The sequence below is a fragment of the Pyrgilauda ruficollis genome, unplaced genomic scaffold (assembly GCF_017590135.1).
Source record: "Pyrgilauda ruficollis isolate IOZ18807 unplaced genomic scaffold, ASM1759013v1 scaffold6, whole genome shotgun sequence".
Lineage (NCBI taxonomy): Eukaryota > Metazoa > Chordata > Aves > Passeriformes > Passeridae > Pyrgilauda > Pyrgilauda ruficollis.
In genome coordinates, this window is record NW_024527710.1 from 119,726 (window position 1) to 139,205 (window position 19,480).

The 19,480-nt window shown below is 35.3% G+C and overlaps 1 protein-coding gene across 4 annotated transcripts in view; it reads left to right on the forward strand.

Annotated features, from left to right (window-relative positions):
• Positions 1–19,480, forward strand: part of COL11A1 (collagen type XI alpha 1 chain) — a 130,594-nt gene that overhangs the window by 13,868 nt on the left and 97,246 nt on the right. For all 4 annotated transcript variants that reach the window (XM_041483104.1, XM_041483106.1, XM_041483103.1 and 1 more), the window contains exons 2-4: positions 1,027–1,194; positions 4,938–5,151; positions 7,547–7,709. In XM_041483104.1, the coding sequence (XP_041339038.1) occupies positions 1,027–1,194; positions 4,938–5,151; positions 7,547–7,709 (545 nt within the window). The remainder of the gene's footprint in view (positions 1–1,026; positions 1,195–4,937; positions 5,152–7,546; positions 7,710–19,480) is intronic.

Sequence of the window (19,480 nt, forward strand, 5' to 3'; positions counted from 1 at the left end):
CCCAAATTAAGTGGTTATGAGTTTGCCAAAATAAAAAATGCAGAATAGTCCAAGTGACAAAAAAAGTCTACTGAAATTCTGTTTCCACTCAAAAAAAAAAAAAAAAAAGCATTAAAAAGCCGTGATTTGTAGGGAGTATGAGAATAAGCACCTTAATTTTTCCTAGGAGAAAAGACATGCAGTATTCTAACTGTTTTCTCTCACTGCCTGTCTTGAAGTGCTTGTCCATTCAGTACTTTGTCCTTTTGCCATGGAGAACTTTTATATATTAAGGCTTTTTGTTGACTTTACATATGTATGCAGGCTTTTTTGTTTATTTTAATTTGCATCAATAACAGTGCAATAACAGCTCTGGATTTCAATTTTAGATTGTTAGACACTGAGCACAGATGCAATCTTATTGTACTTGGTCTCTAAAGTATAAATTTGTATTTTAACTTGGAAATAATGAAAGACTGCAATTCTGCCCATTTAGTCCTTGCAGGCACAGCAGGTACATTTTTCTTTCTCCAACTTGCATGTGAAATTAGTTTGGTTGCTTCCTTATTCCTTTGTGTCTGAGAAAGCAGTTATGTGTAATCAGAATATATTTTAATGTTAGCAACAGATTATTTTGTGGTAGCAGATTATGAATGCTTCTGAAGGTTTTGTGCAAGCTTTGAAGATCAGTTTCATTTCTCAGAAGTTACTCACTAAAAGCATGTATTGGAAGCATCAACCAGCAAGATCCTCAGCATTTGCAATTGGTGATTTTCAGTGTGTAGTCAAGTAGTTTAAAAATATGATCATAAAAAGCACATTGGATGGGATGAACTCTTACATATTTAAAAATGAATAATCCTTTAAAAATAATATTATAGTGTCGGAGTAATGTGAAATAAGTCAAAATAGGATGTAGCTACTGCTCTGATTAGACATATACTTTTGCAAAGAAATTAAAAGCTTTTTTGGAGGCTGGGTGCCATAGAGATGCAAGATAAATAATTATTCTTGTTGTTTTTCTTTTTTTTTTTTTAACTTTGTCAGCTGAGCCAGTCGATGTGCTAAAAGCATTAGAATTTCACAATTCTCCAGAAGGAGTAACAAGAACAGCAGGATTTTGCACAAACAGAAGGAATTCAAAAGGATCAGATGTTGCTTACAGGGTCTCAAAAACTGCACAGCTGAGTGCCCCAACAAAGCAGCTGTACCCAGGTAAGATTGGCAGAAAGTTGTTGACTTTGTACATTACCTTGCTGCATATGTTTTTATGTTCTCTAAAGCATAGCATGTAGTGCAACATCAGTAGCACAAAACACTTCTCCTGCATATGAATGGCTGAATGAGCTCTATCCACCAAAAGATTCAGGTTTTATTGGCTTCAGTTATAAAGTTCTCCATCAAATTCTATCGCTGCTGGAATTGACTGCTAAGTCATATTACCTGTTCTTTCATGATGCTATCTGATGGAAACCTTATTTGGTGGCTTTGGCAAGTCTCTGCCTGTTTCAGTAGTGCATTTAAGAGCTGCTGTGCTTCCTGGAGTAATGCTGCAGTGGGAGAAATGAGTTCTGGTTGGCAATCGCAAAATCATTCCCAGAAGTAACATCTGGTAAGAATTACCTAAGAGTATCTGGGTATTTGGGGGACTAAACAAGCCTAGTTGTGGATAGCTGTGATTCCATCTTCTCTCAAGTTTCTCGAAAATTAAGTAGTCAAATTTTGTGAAAGATTCTTTGGATGTTACAGAGAGACTTTTATTCCGTTATTTCACTATCACTTGTCACTTGACTCAAACTGCTGAGGAAAATGGTAGTAAGAATACTAAAACCCCAAATCTTTGAAGATTTAAATTTTCTGTTTTGACACATGATAGAGAGTTAGAACAAGTCATACAGAATACATACAGATTAGAAGTGGCAAAGAAAAATACTTTCTCTTTTCTGTTCTTTAGAGTAGCAATTGTATAGATATCACTCAGATCCAGAAAAGGGTCAAGCATAATTTATTTTGTAGTAATGATGTGTTCCCAGAACAACATGATACATACAGTTCAAGAGTAACTTACATGTTCCCTTAACTCATCACTGTTGTTGACAGAAGAAGACCAAAGCAAAATTCACTAAAGATATAATATTTAGATTATTTTTCATACACTTCCTCAAGTGATTGTGTCTCTTTTTCTTAGTGCTCTGTAGCAGTGGAAAGACTATAGAAGATATCCAAGATAAGATCAAGCTGTGAGATATCAGTTCTGCTAAACCGTACACATTTTAATGTGTCCTATCCTTGCTTTCATCTAACTCCTGTAACTCATCAGGAGCCACTATATCCAGTAAATCCTCCATCTTTTAAAAAATTAATTTAATTTTATTTACCAACTTCCCAGAATATAACGGACCCCGATTTCACTGACTAGAAGGCAATATATGATTTAATATGAAAACTGTTTAGATATTTGTGATAGTGTTGTTGTACATGCTCTTAGTTATCTTTTACAAAAGCATGAAGGAATGATAACCCAGATATATAAAAATATTTTTCTAGATATTTTCCCTCCACAAGAAATTTAAAAGTATTTAAGAAGGCTTTGTAGACTATTCCAGATATATGTCCAAGAACTATATATGCATATAGTTTTATATGTTAGATGCAATATATATAGTTTTCATGTAAAAATGTAATTTCTTTTTTGACTTTTTCAATCAAAGCTGTGTTTGGAGGAAATTTTCTTCTGATTACCCAAAGTAGATTCAAGACAAAACATTTGGGAATATTATGCCATAACAGCGATTACAGAAACTACTGAGCTGAGACACATGACTTGGTTTTAGTCACCTTTCCTAAACAGTTCACTTTTTCCCCCTAGGATGTTACATGTTTGAAGAGCACGTATTCAGACAAGCTGAATTATTATCATCTGCCTTAAGCACTTCCAACATATCTTTCACATTAACAGTGCAGATAGGGCAGGTACTCAGTGCTTCTCTAACACTTGGCCTGTGTTGACAGTCGTCTTTCTTTTCTATTTTTTCCTCATCTATTTGCTATGACATAAGAAGGTGTAACATACAGTTTACTGTAATGTGCTTTACCCTGTCATGAAAAACTTTTACCAGTAACTTGCCAGAGTAAATGAAATGTTTCCTATCTGTTGAGCTTTGATCCCTTCAAAATAAGATGTCAAAACTACGCATAAATATAGTCTATGTTACTACAATGTTTCAACAAGCTTCCATTAAAAAGTTACAAAGGAGTAGAAAGCACATAAAGTATCATTGTGGCAGACAAAATAAAAATGTAAGACCAGGGGGTTCTGGTTTACAAGGGTAGTATGTCATTTAAAGAGCAAGAGAAATTCTACACATTTTGTTTACACATTGTAATTCAAGAAGTAAAAATTTGTCTTCAAGGAAGAATCTAGAATCTTTGGAGTTTTCCCATAATATCTGTCATGGAAACAATCTTCCCTTTTCTCCATTGGAAGAATAAATTCCAAAATCAGAGATTGATGAATACTTACATGCTTTAATTCATTCCAAAACTACAAGATATTATTATTAAAGCTTGTTCTAATATTATATTAAAATGCCTAAGAACATTTTATCCACTCTCCTGCACACAGAGCTGCAGTTACATTCATTGCCAATGTTATAATTAGATTCTCATCCTTTTCTTGTATGCCAAATTACAGCTGAAGCCACATGGATCCAGAGCTTATTCTGAGTTTGAGAATCTCAGTCTTACATTTTGTTTGTTATTAAGCCTAATACAGTTTTGCATCGAGTGAAATGCAGATTTACCACAAGATTCAACAGGAGCAGCACTTCAGTGCTTCCTTTATAAACTATATCTACTTTTAATTGTGTTTATTTTTAGTTGTAAATGTGGAAACAGTGTTTGATACATCATCTCTACTTCAAAAAGAAAGCCTCAGGGAATAAGTGAAAGTAATAATCTTTGATTTTGCTTAAATCTTCCATTAAAGAAAGCTAGTATGTGTTTTTTTAATGTATGCACAATATAATTCCAGAAAGACTCAAATATATATTGTGAGAGAGAAACTAAAATAAACTGTTATCAAGGGCTACTGAAGTACCTGAGAGTCTTCTTTGTTATGGTACAGATGCTTGTTGTGTTGGGTGAAATTGTAGTGCACACTTTCAGATTAGAAGGTTACTAAGCAGAAGATGAATTTAAAAAGCAGTGAATGGGAAACTGCCATGGTTCTTTCATACTTTGTGTTATTACAGGAATTCACAGTAGATTTAGAGCACCTCTCCTACAAAGACAGGCTGAGAGAGATGGGCTTGTTCAGCCTGGAGGAGAGAAGGCTCTGAGTACCCCATTTTGGGTGGGTGGTGGGGTCCTTCAGTGACCTTTAAATGCTTTTAAGTCTTTCAGTACTTAAAGGGGCTTATAGAAAACAGGGGTAGGGACTATTTACATGGGCAGGTAGTGATAGGACAAGGGAAAACAGCTTTAAAGTGTAAGAGGAGAGAGTAGTATTGGATGTTACAAAGAAATTCTTTACTCAGAGAGTGGTCAGGCACTGGAACAGTTTGCCCTCAGAAGTTGTGGATGCTCCAGCCCTGAAAGTGTTCAAGGCCAGCTTGGATGGGGCTCTGAGCAACTTGGTCTAGTGTGTGGCATCCCCTGCGTGGCAGGAGGTGGCACACGATGAGTTTAAGGTCCCTTTCAACCCAAACCATTCTATGATTGTATGATAAAAGTTATGTTTTTAAGAACCATTAAGGTTTACTTGACAGGAATTAAAGTGAAATCAGAAAGAAAAAAAAAAGACACAGAAAATGTTCCTAATAAAATTTTTTATGTACTCATTTTTGAGAATTAGAAAACCCTGGTTTGTATGCTGGATCCTATGTGCTTATAGAAAAAATGGAAAAGTGGTTTCATCTTTTCTGAATTTATAGCTGTATATATCACTTTGTTTACAGGTGGAAGTTTTCCAGAAGATTTTTCAATATTAATGACAGTAAAGCCTAAAAAGGGTATTCAGTCTTTCCTTCTGTCTATCTACAATGAACAAGGAATTCAGCAAGTAGGTGTTGAAGTTGGTAGGTCCCCTGTCTTCCTGTTTGAAGATCAAAATGGAAAACCTGCCCCAGAAGACTATCCTCTTTTCAGAACAGTCAACATCGCTGATGGCAAGTAAGTGCAAAATTTTAAAATGAAGAACATATTGCTGACCATTGTATATGTGATTATCTATTTACAAACAGTTTCCTTCTAATATTTAAATATGTCAGTACCTAGTTTCTAGCTAGTTGGACTGGTTAGTACAAAATTAGAGAAGCTTTGCAGCAGAATACAGTTCCAGTTCCAAATGGTGCATACAGCTATAAATGAAACAAACAGCCTTATCTGCCATTTTTATAAATCAAGGGTGAGGAAAGAGTCATAGAAGTTAATCCAACCCAAGCTAAACCTATATACAAAGAAGCTGTTTTCAAAAAGTCTCAAGGAATGGTCTCACTAAAAGAAATGTCTGGTCCACTTAAAAGTGGTAGGCAGCGTGAAGACAAGTTGACAAGACAGAATAGAATTTCTTCTATCCAGAGCCAAACCAGCAGATAAATAAAAGTTTGAGATACCAATGTATAAGGAAATCCTATGTATAAGGAAATCAGGAAAGAATAAGGATTTGTATTGCACCCTCAGTAAAGGAATTAAGCTCAAATACCTGTTGCATTAGTAATGCAGTTTTTAGTTTTTTTAGCTTTGTAGACAAGCAATCATTTTCTGGGAATGTCATTCCAGTGCTTGTAAAAAGACATTCATTCTTTCAAAGGCTTTTTATTTGCTGTGCTGCAGTCCAAGAGGAGCAACCACAATCTTCAGAGATACACAGAAATAAATCTTACTAAAGCAAAAGAAAACAATTCAGTGAGGAAAGGCAAAAATTTAACTATAATGAAATATGTTTATAAAGCAAAAAAAGAAGAAAAAAAAACAATTAATTGTCTGCTTGGTGTAGTATTACCAGACAATGAAATTATATGATGAAACCTAGATTGATTCATTTCCCTAGCAGAAGGAGTGATAAAAAAAAAAAAAATAGCAGCATTTTTTAAAATGGACTTTTGCTAAAGAACAAAGCTTTGACATAGACTTTAATCCAAAATGTTGATAAAACTAGCTAAAATGAAGAAATAAAAACGAACTTGGTTTGGTACAATTTGCTGCACTGAGACTATACAACTTCTAAATCAACTGGAGTCAATCCTAGGCACAGTGAGCTAAGTGAGCTATGATTTTATGCTTTCAGCTTCTACACACTTTCAAAAGATAAGCCAACAATTTTCTTCTGACTCAGCTATTTTATGAAGGATCTAGGACAACAATCTTCATCTCAAACTGAGATATATTTAAAAAGTGTGAACAGTGTAATGTGCCTGAGGATGCATGGCCAGTTTGCTTTTATAATGATAGTGTTTAACAGCATTCCAGAGAAAACATGGAATTATAGTTCTGGCTCAGTGATACTGTTTAGCAGTCAGATTCCATTAGCTTCAAGGTGTTCCTTTTGATACACAGACACTCTTTGTAACAATGATCTAAGCTTTCTCTCTGATTTAGGCAACCCTAATGCCACAAATGCCAACTAAAATAATTTGATTCCAGCCTTCCTCTTACCCGTCATTAGTATGACATATTTTACATTTTTTGCCCTGGTCTATCAAACATTCTTTAGCCTTTTGCTCCATGGTGGATTGCTCCACAGAGTGGTCTGCTTTTGTTCTTAAACATTTGTCATAGCACAGGCTCACAAAATTAATGTAGTCTATCAAGATTATTCATAAAGTCTCATAAAGAACATAGTAGAGTTGGGCAAAACATACAAGACTTTATTCTTAAATGTCTCTAAAGTCAAGTTACTTGTCAGTACTCTGAATCACCTCATTCACTTTTTGGTGAATATTATGTAGGCAAGGCTATTGTTACAGGAATAGTGCCAAGTATTTGTAAATATATTTGTCTGGAAAAGTATCTATGTTGGAACTGTTTGTATTTATTTCTCTGTAGCTATGGAATACCTTCAAATATGTAAAAGAACATGGTAAAATTTTGATGGTTGATTACGCATTAAAAATAGAGAATTGTAAATAATAAATAATAACCTGCTGGGTTAATTATATTTGCACAAGTAATTTGGAAAATCAAACACATTCTTAAAAAAGAATCTGCTGTCAGCTTGTTCTGTCTATTAAAATGTAAACTGTGCACTGACATCTAATTTGATTTTGGTAATGTTCCCTGGTTAAAGCTGCAGAGAACATCAGCTTGAGCTTCACCTTACAGAGGGTGTTTTCAACAAGCTGTGGCTCAGACCCCTTTGTGCTGAGGGACAGAATTTATACAGCAGCTAGTTTAAACACTTTGTACACTTGTGTATGTATAGAAGAAAGAAATAAAAGGAGACATTTTAAATTTTATCTGTGAATTAATTGGTGCATCATCTCCTATAAACTGATTTGATAAGAACACAATGACCTAGTTTTAAAACCATAAATTGCAGTCAACTTATATTGGGTTTTTTTAATAGGTGGCATCGAGTAGCTATCAGTGTGGAGAAAAAGAGTGTTACAATGATTGTTGACTGTAACAAAAAAACTACAAAACCACTTGACAGAAGTGATAAAACAGTTGTGGACACCAATGGCATCACTGTGTTTGGAACCAGGATTCTGGATGAAGAAGTTTTTGAGGTACAATTCAATAACGATCAAATGGAATTGAGGTTTTTTTTTTATATTAAGCAAGGTGCTTAATACAAACCAGAATAATCTTTCAGATTATTCTTCATGCTGGTATAATGTAGAAACTTTGATTTATAGAACCTGTTAGGATAGGCTGAAATAAAAAAGAAGTAAAACAGGGAGGAGTATTGTTGGAAGATTTGGTGCATTTTTCTGTGCTCTTTGTTGTATCTGGAAGGGAGTTGCTTTTTTTGTCTTTCTGCCTAATATTGAGATACCTGAGATATTTGGGAGAATTAATCAGGGAAAGTTGTGTAGTATGATACTGAATAATTTTCTTTCTGTCTCTCTTAAACATTTGCAGATATATGTGTGTGCTAACAGTATTTGAGAGCAGGGGAGAAGGACCTGGAAAGTTTTCTGTGTAATATGAATCTGTTATAGTGTTTATCCCACCTATTACTCTTTCCAGTAAATGGAACATACTTTGGCAATAAGGACATACATGTTTCCATCATTTACTGGCCAAGAAGTACATATAGGAAGGGTAAAATGCCTTTAAGGAAGTAAGTAAATGCCAATCATGAGGCCTTTCTGGATAGAATCCTTATGTCAATAATTATTTTTACAGACTAATTATGAAACTTCTTAAATCTACACTACTGAGTTTCTTTTATAACATTGTTATACAATGGTTAAAATTGAAAAAATTTAAAAAAATAAATTAAAAGTGAAAAATAAGAAGTTACAGATTGGTAGTTATTTCATCTACAGAACATCTGTGCTCTGTAAATGTCCACAGTTTTAATCCTAGCTTTAAGCAGAACATATGCTTGAGAAGCTGCATAGGTATCAAGAGGGGAAATAGGAATTTTGAGTGTAACATTGTGGTACTGTTATCTTTGTTTTCCATGGACACAATGAATTGTGGGTCTTTTGAATACAGAAATTTCTGGGGTGATTTAGTGGATCAAGCAGTATGATATGTTTGGTATTTGCAGCCTAATTCACCTGTAGTCCTGTAGCCTAATTCACCTGTAGTTTGCACATCTGAGGAACATTCTTTTCTGTTTGAAGATGAATTCCACAATTGCCTCTATCTGGGATGTGACAAGGATTTTTTTTGTCTCTTCATGGGATAATTACTTTAAATTTTCATTTGTGTTTCTTTCTTAGGTGAGAAACCAGCTTCCCCAATATTTGTGTTTGACAATAAACTGTCAAAAACATGTGCAATGTGAATATTCATAAGTAAAAAAGAATTCAGAGAAAAATAAAATTAGATAAACTGTTTTTTCGGTGTTTTCCATGTGATTTTAGATGATAACAGAAGCTAAAGCAGCAGGGTCTGGCTAGTTCTTGCAAAGTTTGTAATCATTTAAAAAGTTTTCAAGCAGGGAAATGCACAATAGATAAACACTGATGATTGGTTTGTTTAACTACTTTAGCAATCGCTAAATAAAAATATGTGTCTGAAGTTTCAGAGATGCTGAAATAATCCTACATATGTGTTTGGAAATATTTTTTTATTATATGTGTGTAAAGGGAGACATTTATTTTATCATTTACCTTAAAAGACGGGAAAGGATGTGGTAGAATGTAATTATTTTTTGGTGCAACTTTTGAGACAGTCAGTAAAATTGGATGAAGACACAACTTAGCAAATTGAAATTAGCATTTAAATCAGAATTACCAGATTAATGGGTGAAAATCAAAAATAAGCCTGCATTTTTCTTGAAGTAAAACCTGTGTGAAGTCAAAATGGACACAAGGATATAGCTTTACAGAATTTGCTAGAATGAGTTAAAATTACTTTTCTCCGAGGGTGTTGTCACTTGTGGAAGGAGGGAAAAGGAAAGTAGTGGTAGCTGGTTCTCTGCCAGTTTTTTTTTCTGACTTCTTGTACACTGGCATGGCAATTCAGTGTTTCAATTCCAGCTGAGACCCACTAAGGAGGCTTTGGACTCACAAATGAAATTGTGCAGCTGTCTGTAAGGTCAATTCAGAGACTGAATCTTAAGATTCAGTACTGAGAACAGCAACATTTCTACCTTTTTTAAACTCACTGTACATTTCTGAATTTCTTCAGTGATTAGGTTCTCTTACTCAACTGAGTGCACTTCTCTTTTTTTATTCAGAGACATCACTTACACCCTTACAGAGCTGTTCTTGAAATTGGTGGGGGTTTCGATTAAGTCTCAACTCTTACTTAAATTAGAAACTTGCAATCCTTGCTTTTGGGATAGGTTTCTGCTTTCTTTGTTACTGTACAGCCACCATGGAATAATTTTTACTTATGTTGAATTATCTGAATCTGTAGTTAAAAAGGTGCATGTTGAAATTAGAATGTACCACAAAGTTTAAAAAAATACTGGGCCATACACTTTTTTAATGGATCATAAAATCACAGATTACCCTGAGTTGGAAGGCACCTACAAGGATCATTGAGTCCAACTCCTGGCCCTGCACAGGAATCACACCCTGTGCCTGAGGGCATTGTCCAAGTGCTTCTTGAGCTCTGTAAGGCTGGTGCTGTGACCACTGCCCTGAGGAGCCTGTTCAGTGCCCAGCCACCCTCTAAGTGAAGAACCTTTTCCTGACGTCCAACCAAAACCTCCCCTGGCACAGCTCTTGGCCATTCCCTTGGCTCCTGTCACTGTCACCACAGAGCAGAGATCAGTGCCTGCCACTCCTCTTCCCCTCTCGAGGAAGTCGCAGATGGCAATGAGGTCTCACCTCTGTCTCCTCTTCTCTAGGATGAACAAGCCAAGTGACCTCTGTCCTAAGTCTGGCCAAACAAAACATAATCTAGTTCATGTAGAGTTTGTCTACTGTTTTTCTACTCTCTAAATAGCATTGTTTTTGTTTTATTAAGAAGAATTTATCCATCCCTTAGCTACCAGTGCTACAATTTCTAGAGTTTGGTGCTGTTTCCTGAAATCTATCCCTGCTTGAAAGTGTCATGATTGCGTGTTAAATGTTCTGTTTTTCTCATTCATGGCAGCTCAGAGTGACTTTTGGTGACTTCATGGGTCTCCTTGTTAGTATTTCTGTGTTACGAACCCTGCTGTATCTTGAGACCACAACAGTCACTGAAGATACACATAACACAATGTGTCGTATTTTGTGGGCAGGAAATTCCAGAAGTTATCTAGTTATGACATTAAATTTAACTGTTTAAGACATAAAACTGTTTACTACAGACTTCTCATATGACACTTGCAGCCTTTGTTAGCTTAAATGTAGGAAGCCCCTAAAAACAATTACCTTTTGCTCAGAGTGTCAGAAGGATTAATATTGCAACCATGCATCACAAAGGTCATCTTATCTTGGGTAATAGTGATATTTTTCTCATAATAAGCCAATGTTTTGGTCATAAGAACAGCAGAGCACTCTTCAGTCTCCTCAAACTGAATGGAAATTTAAAATGTGGAAATAATAACCTGTAGATACATATAATGAACTCTTACTCTTCAGTGACCTACTAATTGAAGATTATATTGTTTCATTTTGGTCTTGTACCAATGTGTCCAGCAGAACACAACTGCACCAAGCCCCATTGCATCTCTAAGGTAACTCCCATTGAAAGCAGCTGTATACAAATGAGTCCAAAACATATATTAATACATTATTCTGGCCTCCTCACTACTTGATTGTATCTTTTGAAAAAGGAATACTCTTTCAGTCATATTGCTCTAACATATTTGCATGGATCATTCATTTAGAAGCTTCAGGACAAATATTGTTCCTATGAGGAATGTTTCACACTTACTTTAAAACAATGTTACATCCCAGTGGCTCAAATATACTTCTTTTTTTCTAATTGTGTTAAGTTTGTAATACAAGATTTAACTAAATTAAATTCTTGACCATTTCCTTTTATTTTTGTTCTTAATATTAACCACTGTTTTCTAGGCAGTTGTCCTCTGCTCTGATTCTGCAGTAACACAGGAGTATGTTACAGCGCACTGGCAGATTTTAAGTGCTTACATTTTAATGGGTGTGACATGACCTCATGACGTAACTTTCCTATGATGATCAATAATTTCTGAATAAGTAAGCATACTGGGTGTCCAGAGATCAGGTAGATCACTGAAAGAAGGAAAGGGCTGATTAGTGTCCTGAGAACATGATAAATTGCTGCCAAATTCACTGGTTTTGTATATCCAAAACAAAAAACATTCTTTGGTAAGTTTACCTACTGGTGCTGAAGCTGAGAGGCATTTTTTTTTCTGGTTTAGCTGTAAAATCAAGAAAATTTTTCTGGTTTAGCTGTAAAATCAAGAAAAAATTTAGCTAAAGTGTTTCCTAAATGTAGCGGGCAGTTGTGTGTTTTATGCGAGAAAATTCTAATTTGGAGTTGCCTGCTGCTCATTCCTGAATATAAGTGCTAATCTGACATTTTATGACATTGTGCTTTGTTAATATGGAAATCAATATGATGTTAAAAACATGATAGTGAATTCAGCAAGCACTATGCATCAGGTGCATACAAATGATGAGAAGCAAATTGTAAACCGTGACTGTGTCCTAAAATAATAAAATTATGCTGTCTAGAAACTGCATTATTATTAACTGCCAAATTATGAGACCTTCATTTACACTGCTAAGCCCTTGCTCACTGAAGTGAATCTTTTGATATCAGTGGAACTAATTTGTAAATGCTTGTTTTTGAAAGACTGTCACAACATTCCTCAAACTTTTATATGTGACTTTTGAAATTAATGTCTTCTGTTTTCAAACACATATTGCAAGAACAGCTGGTTTGTAAGTACTTGCTGCAAAGAAGAGAATTCCCAAAATGCAAACACACAAAAAAAAAAAAAAAAGAAAAGAAAAGAAAAATAAAAAAGGGGGAAAAAAAAGAGTGAGGTGCTGGTACATGGCACCTAGTAAAGGAATTTTGAATTATAAATTTGTAGCTTACATGTTTTATAAATAATAGGGATCTTTTTATTCTTTGCCAGCTTTAAGGATTTGTCACTCCTCATTTAGTACTGTTGGTGTGAACAATCCAAGTTTTTTATAAGTATTTTATAATAACTTAATAACTAGCAGAGTCTTTATGCAGATATTTCCCTATAGACACCTTTTTTCCTTCAAAACTCCACGCATCAGACCAATACGATAATTTTTTTAGACATTTTGCTGTAAATGAGTACAGCAAGACAAAACCTGATATAAGACTCTCATTTAAAGCCCATGAAAGCTTTAACAGCGCAGTTTAGGGATTAAATCCTTGCAGTAATACTTGTTAATAAAGGGTTTAGATTTTGATACTACGCATTAATCTGTTCTCATGAAAAAAGCAATAAAATACTTGTGTACAGCATGGGATTCCTATTTAAAGGAGTAGGAATAGCTGAGTGAGCAACTGGAGCAGCTGGAGATAGGCTGAGAGTGCCCTGGCCACAGTGTGGGTTAGCCTGCAGTTGAGGACATGTCCCTCACATGTCTGTGAGCAGGGGAAGCCCCAGAGTGCAAGTACAGACAGGAGCAGATTGAGTAGAACTTTACTGACTGCTCACACTTGCTGTACAGCTAAAGTGGAACACAGCAGCCAGCCCAAAGTGCCCCCCAGCAGGGAGCAAGAAAGATGGGTCCTCAGTATCCTCTGCTTCTCACTGCCCTGTGGAGCTGCACCACCAGCTCGTGGACACTCAACCAAAATTAGTCCCACTCTAGTAATGCAGTAATTGCTGCTGACCCTCTGACTGTCTGTCAGACTAAAAAGAAATGTTTAACATTTCAGGGAAAAATACTTAGAATCAGTGTTTTAAATATCAACACCAAAGTGGACAACTTGACCACTGAGAAGTAAAAAGAAAACCAACACCAAAAGGAAAGTAAAGCAAAGCAAACAATTTGTTTCATTTCAGAGGCACCTAATAAAAAATCAGGGTTTCTTACAAAAGCTTTTTATTTTGCTTGGCTTTGTTTACTTTATTCTTTTTTATCTCAAAGAATGGTGATCTGGTGTTTATTAATTTTTTATAGTACTTCCAAACTTATATTCAATGTACAAAGGTAAATCCAGTTTCCCTTTCTTATTTTGGGAGGCAGGAGGGGGAGAGAAGAAGAAGGCAAAGTTCTGGTAGTTCATTGGAATTCAAGTTCATTTTCAAGGAACTTCCCAAGAAACCAAGGAATGGTCATTTAACAAAACTGTCTGTAATTACATTTAAAATTAACAACCTGTGATCAAAGAATGCTGCATGCTGCAAAAGATTTAACAGATAGGATTTATTATCACCTCATTTATTATTGTGTCTAATACATTTCAGTTTTAAAAAACAGATGTAAATAAGATTTCAAAAATACATGGAAATGTAAGAGATTTGTAGGTCTTTTATCTAGAAAATAGGATATCCTTGGGCACACGTGCATGCCTGTGTCTATGTACACTTGGTGTTGCATAGGCATTGTAGTAAAATCTAATCTCTCAGCCAAGAATTGCAGTTGACTTTGTGAACAGCTATGTTTGGAAGGTCCAAAATTATAATTGGCGTATCAACCTATTTCTTAACCAAGCTGAATTTATCCTTCTATAAGCATGGTGTTCAAAGAATGAAGAAGACATTGATTTCTGTGGAAACTTTGACATGTGCAGTATTCTGCTTTCACAATTTATTGCTTTTACAGTGCTTCAGTCTGGCAGGCTCTAAATATCTTTCTCCAGCTATATTATACAATGGGCCTGGGTTATGGAATATTATATTAAAAGCTCCTGGAATTCCTCAATCCCTCAAATCTTTGCAGGAAGATTAAATGAATTCTGCAGCAGGTTTTTCTAAATTCTGTAGTAATATTCATGCTGGCTAGACTTTCGTTCTTTGGAGTCTCTAGCTGTACTGTCACATAACTAATTAGAGAAAGTTGGCACAAATACCCATTTTGGGGTATTTGTGCTGATTGCTGCTGATCTACTGAAAAACTAACTTTGTAATTTCAGGATTTAGCCATAACATTAAAATGAAAGATACTGATTTTGTTCTTATGAGTTGATTTAGAGCCTAGCACTGCTTTTGTTTTTCTTTTATCACCATTTATGTAAACATCTTTAAAATCTAATTATCCTTATAAGCACACAATAGGACGTGCTAATGTTATCCAGTGTGAATCAGGAAGAAGTATTTTGCTAATTCTAACCATCACACTTTAGTTGTAGAAAGTATTTTTGAACCTCTAATATATAAATTAGTCATTTAAGTAATTGCTGGGGATCTTTTTGGTTTTTTTGTTTTTTGGGGTTTTTTTTCCCTGCAGATCTTCTGAAGTAATGCTTACCTGCTATTCCCTGGACAAAATAACTTTCACCTGGCAGGGTTATTGTTTTATTAAAATTTTTGTAAAAGAGATATCCCTAAATCTGCCCCAAAACTGTTTGAGTTTCTTGTGGAACTAGAGAACAACTAGACCATTAAAATTTCACAGACTGGAAGAAAACAGTAATTTCTGCACTGATTTCTTCGTACAGTGCTCTTACAGCCTTCTATTATAAATTCATACTTTTGCCATTTTAGCTATGTGGCTGTTGGTAGCAGAGGTGTCTTTTTTCAATTATAGGAATTTTTAGGTAATAAATACACTATAAATGAACTACTTTATGGATGTGATTCTCTAATGCACCATATTTAGAAAGCATTAGTAAGATTACCCAGTTAGAAGGAAAAGATAATATTTCAAGAAAACAGACACCTAAAACATTTTATGAGGTCAATTGAGGTAATAAGCAGTGATTAGTGTTTATTGATGTAATAGTAATTAGTCAGACCCTTTATGATTTATATCATTGAGAAAATCTGACACCATATCTAACTGGAAATTTTCTTTGTTCCTATTTCTGCTGTGGAATCTGAGGAGGACTCCAAAAGATTTGGAATGGCATGTAACAATTATTACCACGAGGCTAACTAAAGTGATAATTACATGAAGATGTAGCCAAAATTGGAAAGAGAACTTGTTAGTTTACTGCTTTCCTGCAAATTTGGTTTCCATTTCTTTTTTTGGTATTCAACACTGCATTTTTCTAGTGTTACACTGTTTTCATGTCAAAGCTATTTTTCCAGTGCAGATATCTCACCTTGTTTTGCACCATTACTGCTTTGAGTTTTCAGCAAGTCCTGGGAGTGTACATACACATAAATTTTCTCATTCCACGATGTCACTGTGGAATGTCTGTGAGATTCACAGAGGAATTTTCAATGAATGAATTCAGCACACACTTCTCATTCTTAGCTGGGCTGTTCCTCGTAGTAGAAGAGTTGATGTGAGTGAATGTGTGTGCAGTTGTTCCAGCAGGTTGGAGTTCTGCTGATTTGAGCAGATTATCCTTCTAGCTCTCTAGCCTGGTTCTCCACATTTGCTCTGGCATGCAACAAAGTGAATAGTTCCTCAATCAAAACAACTCCTTTTAGTACTCTTGGAGGATTCTGCAAAGAATAACTAATTTGGTGGAGTACCTCTTAGAAGGAATCCTTCTGTACCATGTTTTCACACGGGGCATAATTGGTGGACAAGATATTTTATCTTGGCTCTGGCAGCTTTTATCATATAACCATGAGGCTGATTCAAAAGTCTCTGATTTTAGTTACGAGCATATCCCTGAAATAAAGGAGAATGAAGATGTTCATAGATTTTAACGATTTTTATTCCATATTACAATGAATTATTGAACTGTGCATTGCCTTTGTGAGTTATATGTTGGCCTTGACAACAACTTAGTTCCTTTTTCTATAAAGAATTTAGAATCCAAACTAAATATTAAGGTTTAAAATTTACTTCCAAAGTACTTGTATGGTTAATGTTATATAGAATACCTTGCTGGATAGTCTCCACTACTTCTGGGCAACTGAGATGTAGCTTTCATCTTTCTTATCCCTAATTAGCAAGTTAATTTAACTATCTGACAAACCACTGTTTAAAATGCATTGTTTTAAGTGTTATCTAGGAAAAAAAAATTGTTACAAGGCAGAAGGTTATGATTCTCAAAGGTGAACTAGGCTTTTAGAATGTTTTGGGACAAGTTAAACATGCAGTTTGTTAGAGGTATTAATATGAAAGTGTCTGTGTATGTCTGCCTGATACCTTGCCACATGTTCTCTGCATCTGCCTTCTGCTGCCATCCCACTTACCTCTGACACCAAAGCATGGTGGACAGCTGGCTCAGCAGAGACTGGGAAGGCTTTACTTCTATAGCATGCTAGATAGCAACTTCCAACTTTGAAATTGCCTGAGCAATCTTTCCCAACAGATATGATCATGAAATTTTCATAGAGAAGGAAGAACTTGTCTATAGACCATAGTATTTTGTAGTTCCTTTTTTCTCTATGCACTTTTCAGAGGACTTTTAGGATCCTCAAGCGTATTTCTACATTTTAATCTATTCTTTCTCTTTCTCCATTTTTGTCTCTCTCATCACTCTATCCCGTGAGACTTCCTTTGTTCCTGAAATTTTCATACAAGAAAAATGATATGACATATGCAGATGTGTTTAGATACCTCAGTATTTTTTTACAGGTCAGCTATTGGAATTCTTAATAACTCATAATTCAAAGTTCTCCGGACTTGTGCAGGTAGATCTTCACTTGCCTCACTTACGACTCCAGGTCATGAAATATGACCAGATTATTTGTAGTTTATTTGCAAGGAACTTTATAAAATTCTATTTTGGTCTCACAAAGTCAAGCAGTTAAAACCAAAGAATGTGTTTGTAAAGTCTGAAGCAATTCTGTGAAAAATTTTCAATGGAAAAGAGTATAGATTTGTCCAACAAATACCTTAGAATGGTAACTAAATCACAATAATGAAATCTGCAGTAATTCCTGTGGAACTTCATGAGCTGGTATGATTGACCTGATCTGAAAGGAAAACTCTTGAACTATTCTTACTGTACAGCCAATGCTTCATGGAACAAAATACTCAGAGAAACAATTTAATTAGCAAAGACAGAAAATAAAAAATAGAAAAGGAAAATGAATAATTTACTGGAATCATTTTTATAGCACATCTTGAAGGAAAAAGAGGGAAATTAAGAATTGGGATTCCAAATGTAAAATCAATTGGTTCTTCAGTAAACTTCTCGCACATTTATAGCCAGTAGCAATGTATGTATTCTGTAAAAATATATGTATTCTGTGTAGGATTTCTGAGGGCCTCCATCTATGTGGAGCCATGACAGGCAGACAGGCGGGGCTGGGAAATACAGTCAATGGATCAGGAACAGCTTTAACCAATTTAGGCACATTTAAGCCAAGTGGTAACAGCATACCGAGTGCTTCTTGCAAACACACAATCCAACAGAACTCAGTGCCAAAATTCCATGGCATTCAAGACCAGTACAAAGCTCCAGAGTACTGGCTGTATTCCTGGGCCTGTGTTCTCTTAGGCTCTCTGACTAAACAGTAGTTTCAGGAGCTGTTTGGGCATGGCTCCCGCTGGCTGGCACTCTGCGGACACGGAGATCTGTCCAGGCACCTCAGACAGCCAGGAATGCTCAGGGCCAAAGAGCAAGACCATGATTTGAACTCAGCAGGGTGAGGACAGAGGTTCTACGCATCCACCTCTAGGTTGCTCAAAAGGGTCACTTACCTCTTTTGTCTTACAGTTGCTTATTCTCTCTCATTTTTTCCTCTGCCTCACTTGGTTTTAATGTGGTTGGTGAAAGAGAAAGGGCAGAGCACTTTGGAAACACTTGCTGGAGACGGGGGATGCATAGCTCAGGCTGACAATGACTGTACAAAACCTCTCAAAGCACTCCAGCTCTTGAGGGAGTCATGGAAGAAATCAAAGGGGGAATTTTTCTGTATGTGTAGTAGGTTTTGTAAGATGTGCAAATCAGGAAGCATTAGCGAATTAAGGAAAATAAAGGAGACAGTCCAGAGCTGCTGACAGAGAAAGAAACTGTTGCATTTGTAGTATTTCTGGAAGCTTAGAAAAAAATATTCTAAATCTAAATTAATCTGAGACACACATGTCTATAAAAGTGAAGTGAGCTTAGAGTACTCTAAAAAGCAGGATTGTAACATATAGCCATTATGTGCTATGAAACTCTTTCCTACTTTATGACTGAAAAATTAGTTAAAAAATTGAAGAACTAGTAAAATTGCAGATTATTTCTTGATTTTTTTTTTTTCAGTTTGAGGAAATTTTGCTTATGTCTCTGTTTTTTCATTTTGTAAGGAAGGAATGTTTCAATTATTATTTACTATTTAAAAATATGCTCCAGTTTTCTTAATTTGTTAAAGGTTACTGTTACTATAGATGTAAAATGATTCTGGAAATACTGAGAGAATTATGAATTTTCCCACCTGTAGATTTTAATCAGTTATGATATCTTGTCTTTAAAGACCAAACAGGCACAGGTATACTAACAAAGATATTCATTTGCCCCTCTTTTGGGTAAAAAAAAACAACCAAAAAAAACAAACCTGCTAGAAGTATATAAATCTTAAAAATCACCCCCTTGTGGGGAAATAGTGAGAGATTGAATTTAATGGGTTTTGACCAAGAACATGTGCCAATTTCCAACAAACTTATTTTTATGTGAGCATAAGAAGCTCCTGGATGAGAAAATTTATAGTGGAAATGTTGGCAGAAATTAACCTAATGCTGCCTAAATAGTACCACTATGTTAAGAAATACACTGGATACCAGACAGCTTTCTGTGGAAAATGATAAACATACAAGATCTCTGTAGGGGATCTCAGCAGAGCCATTTTATTATCCAGAATAGTGGGTCTCTTTCTGTGATGTTGTTTTTATGCATGATATATGGAAAT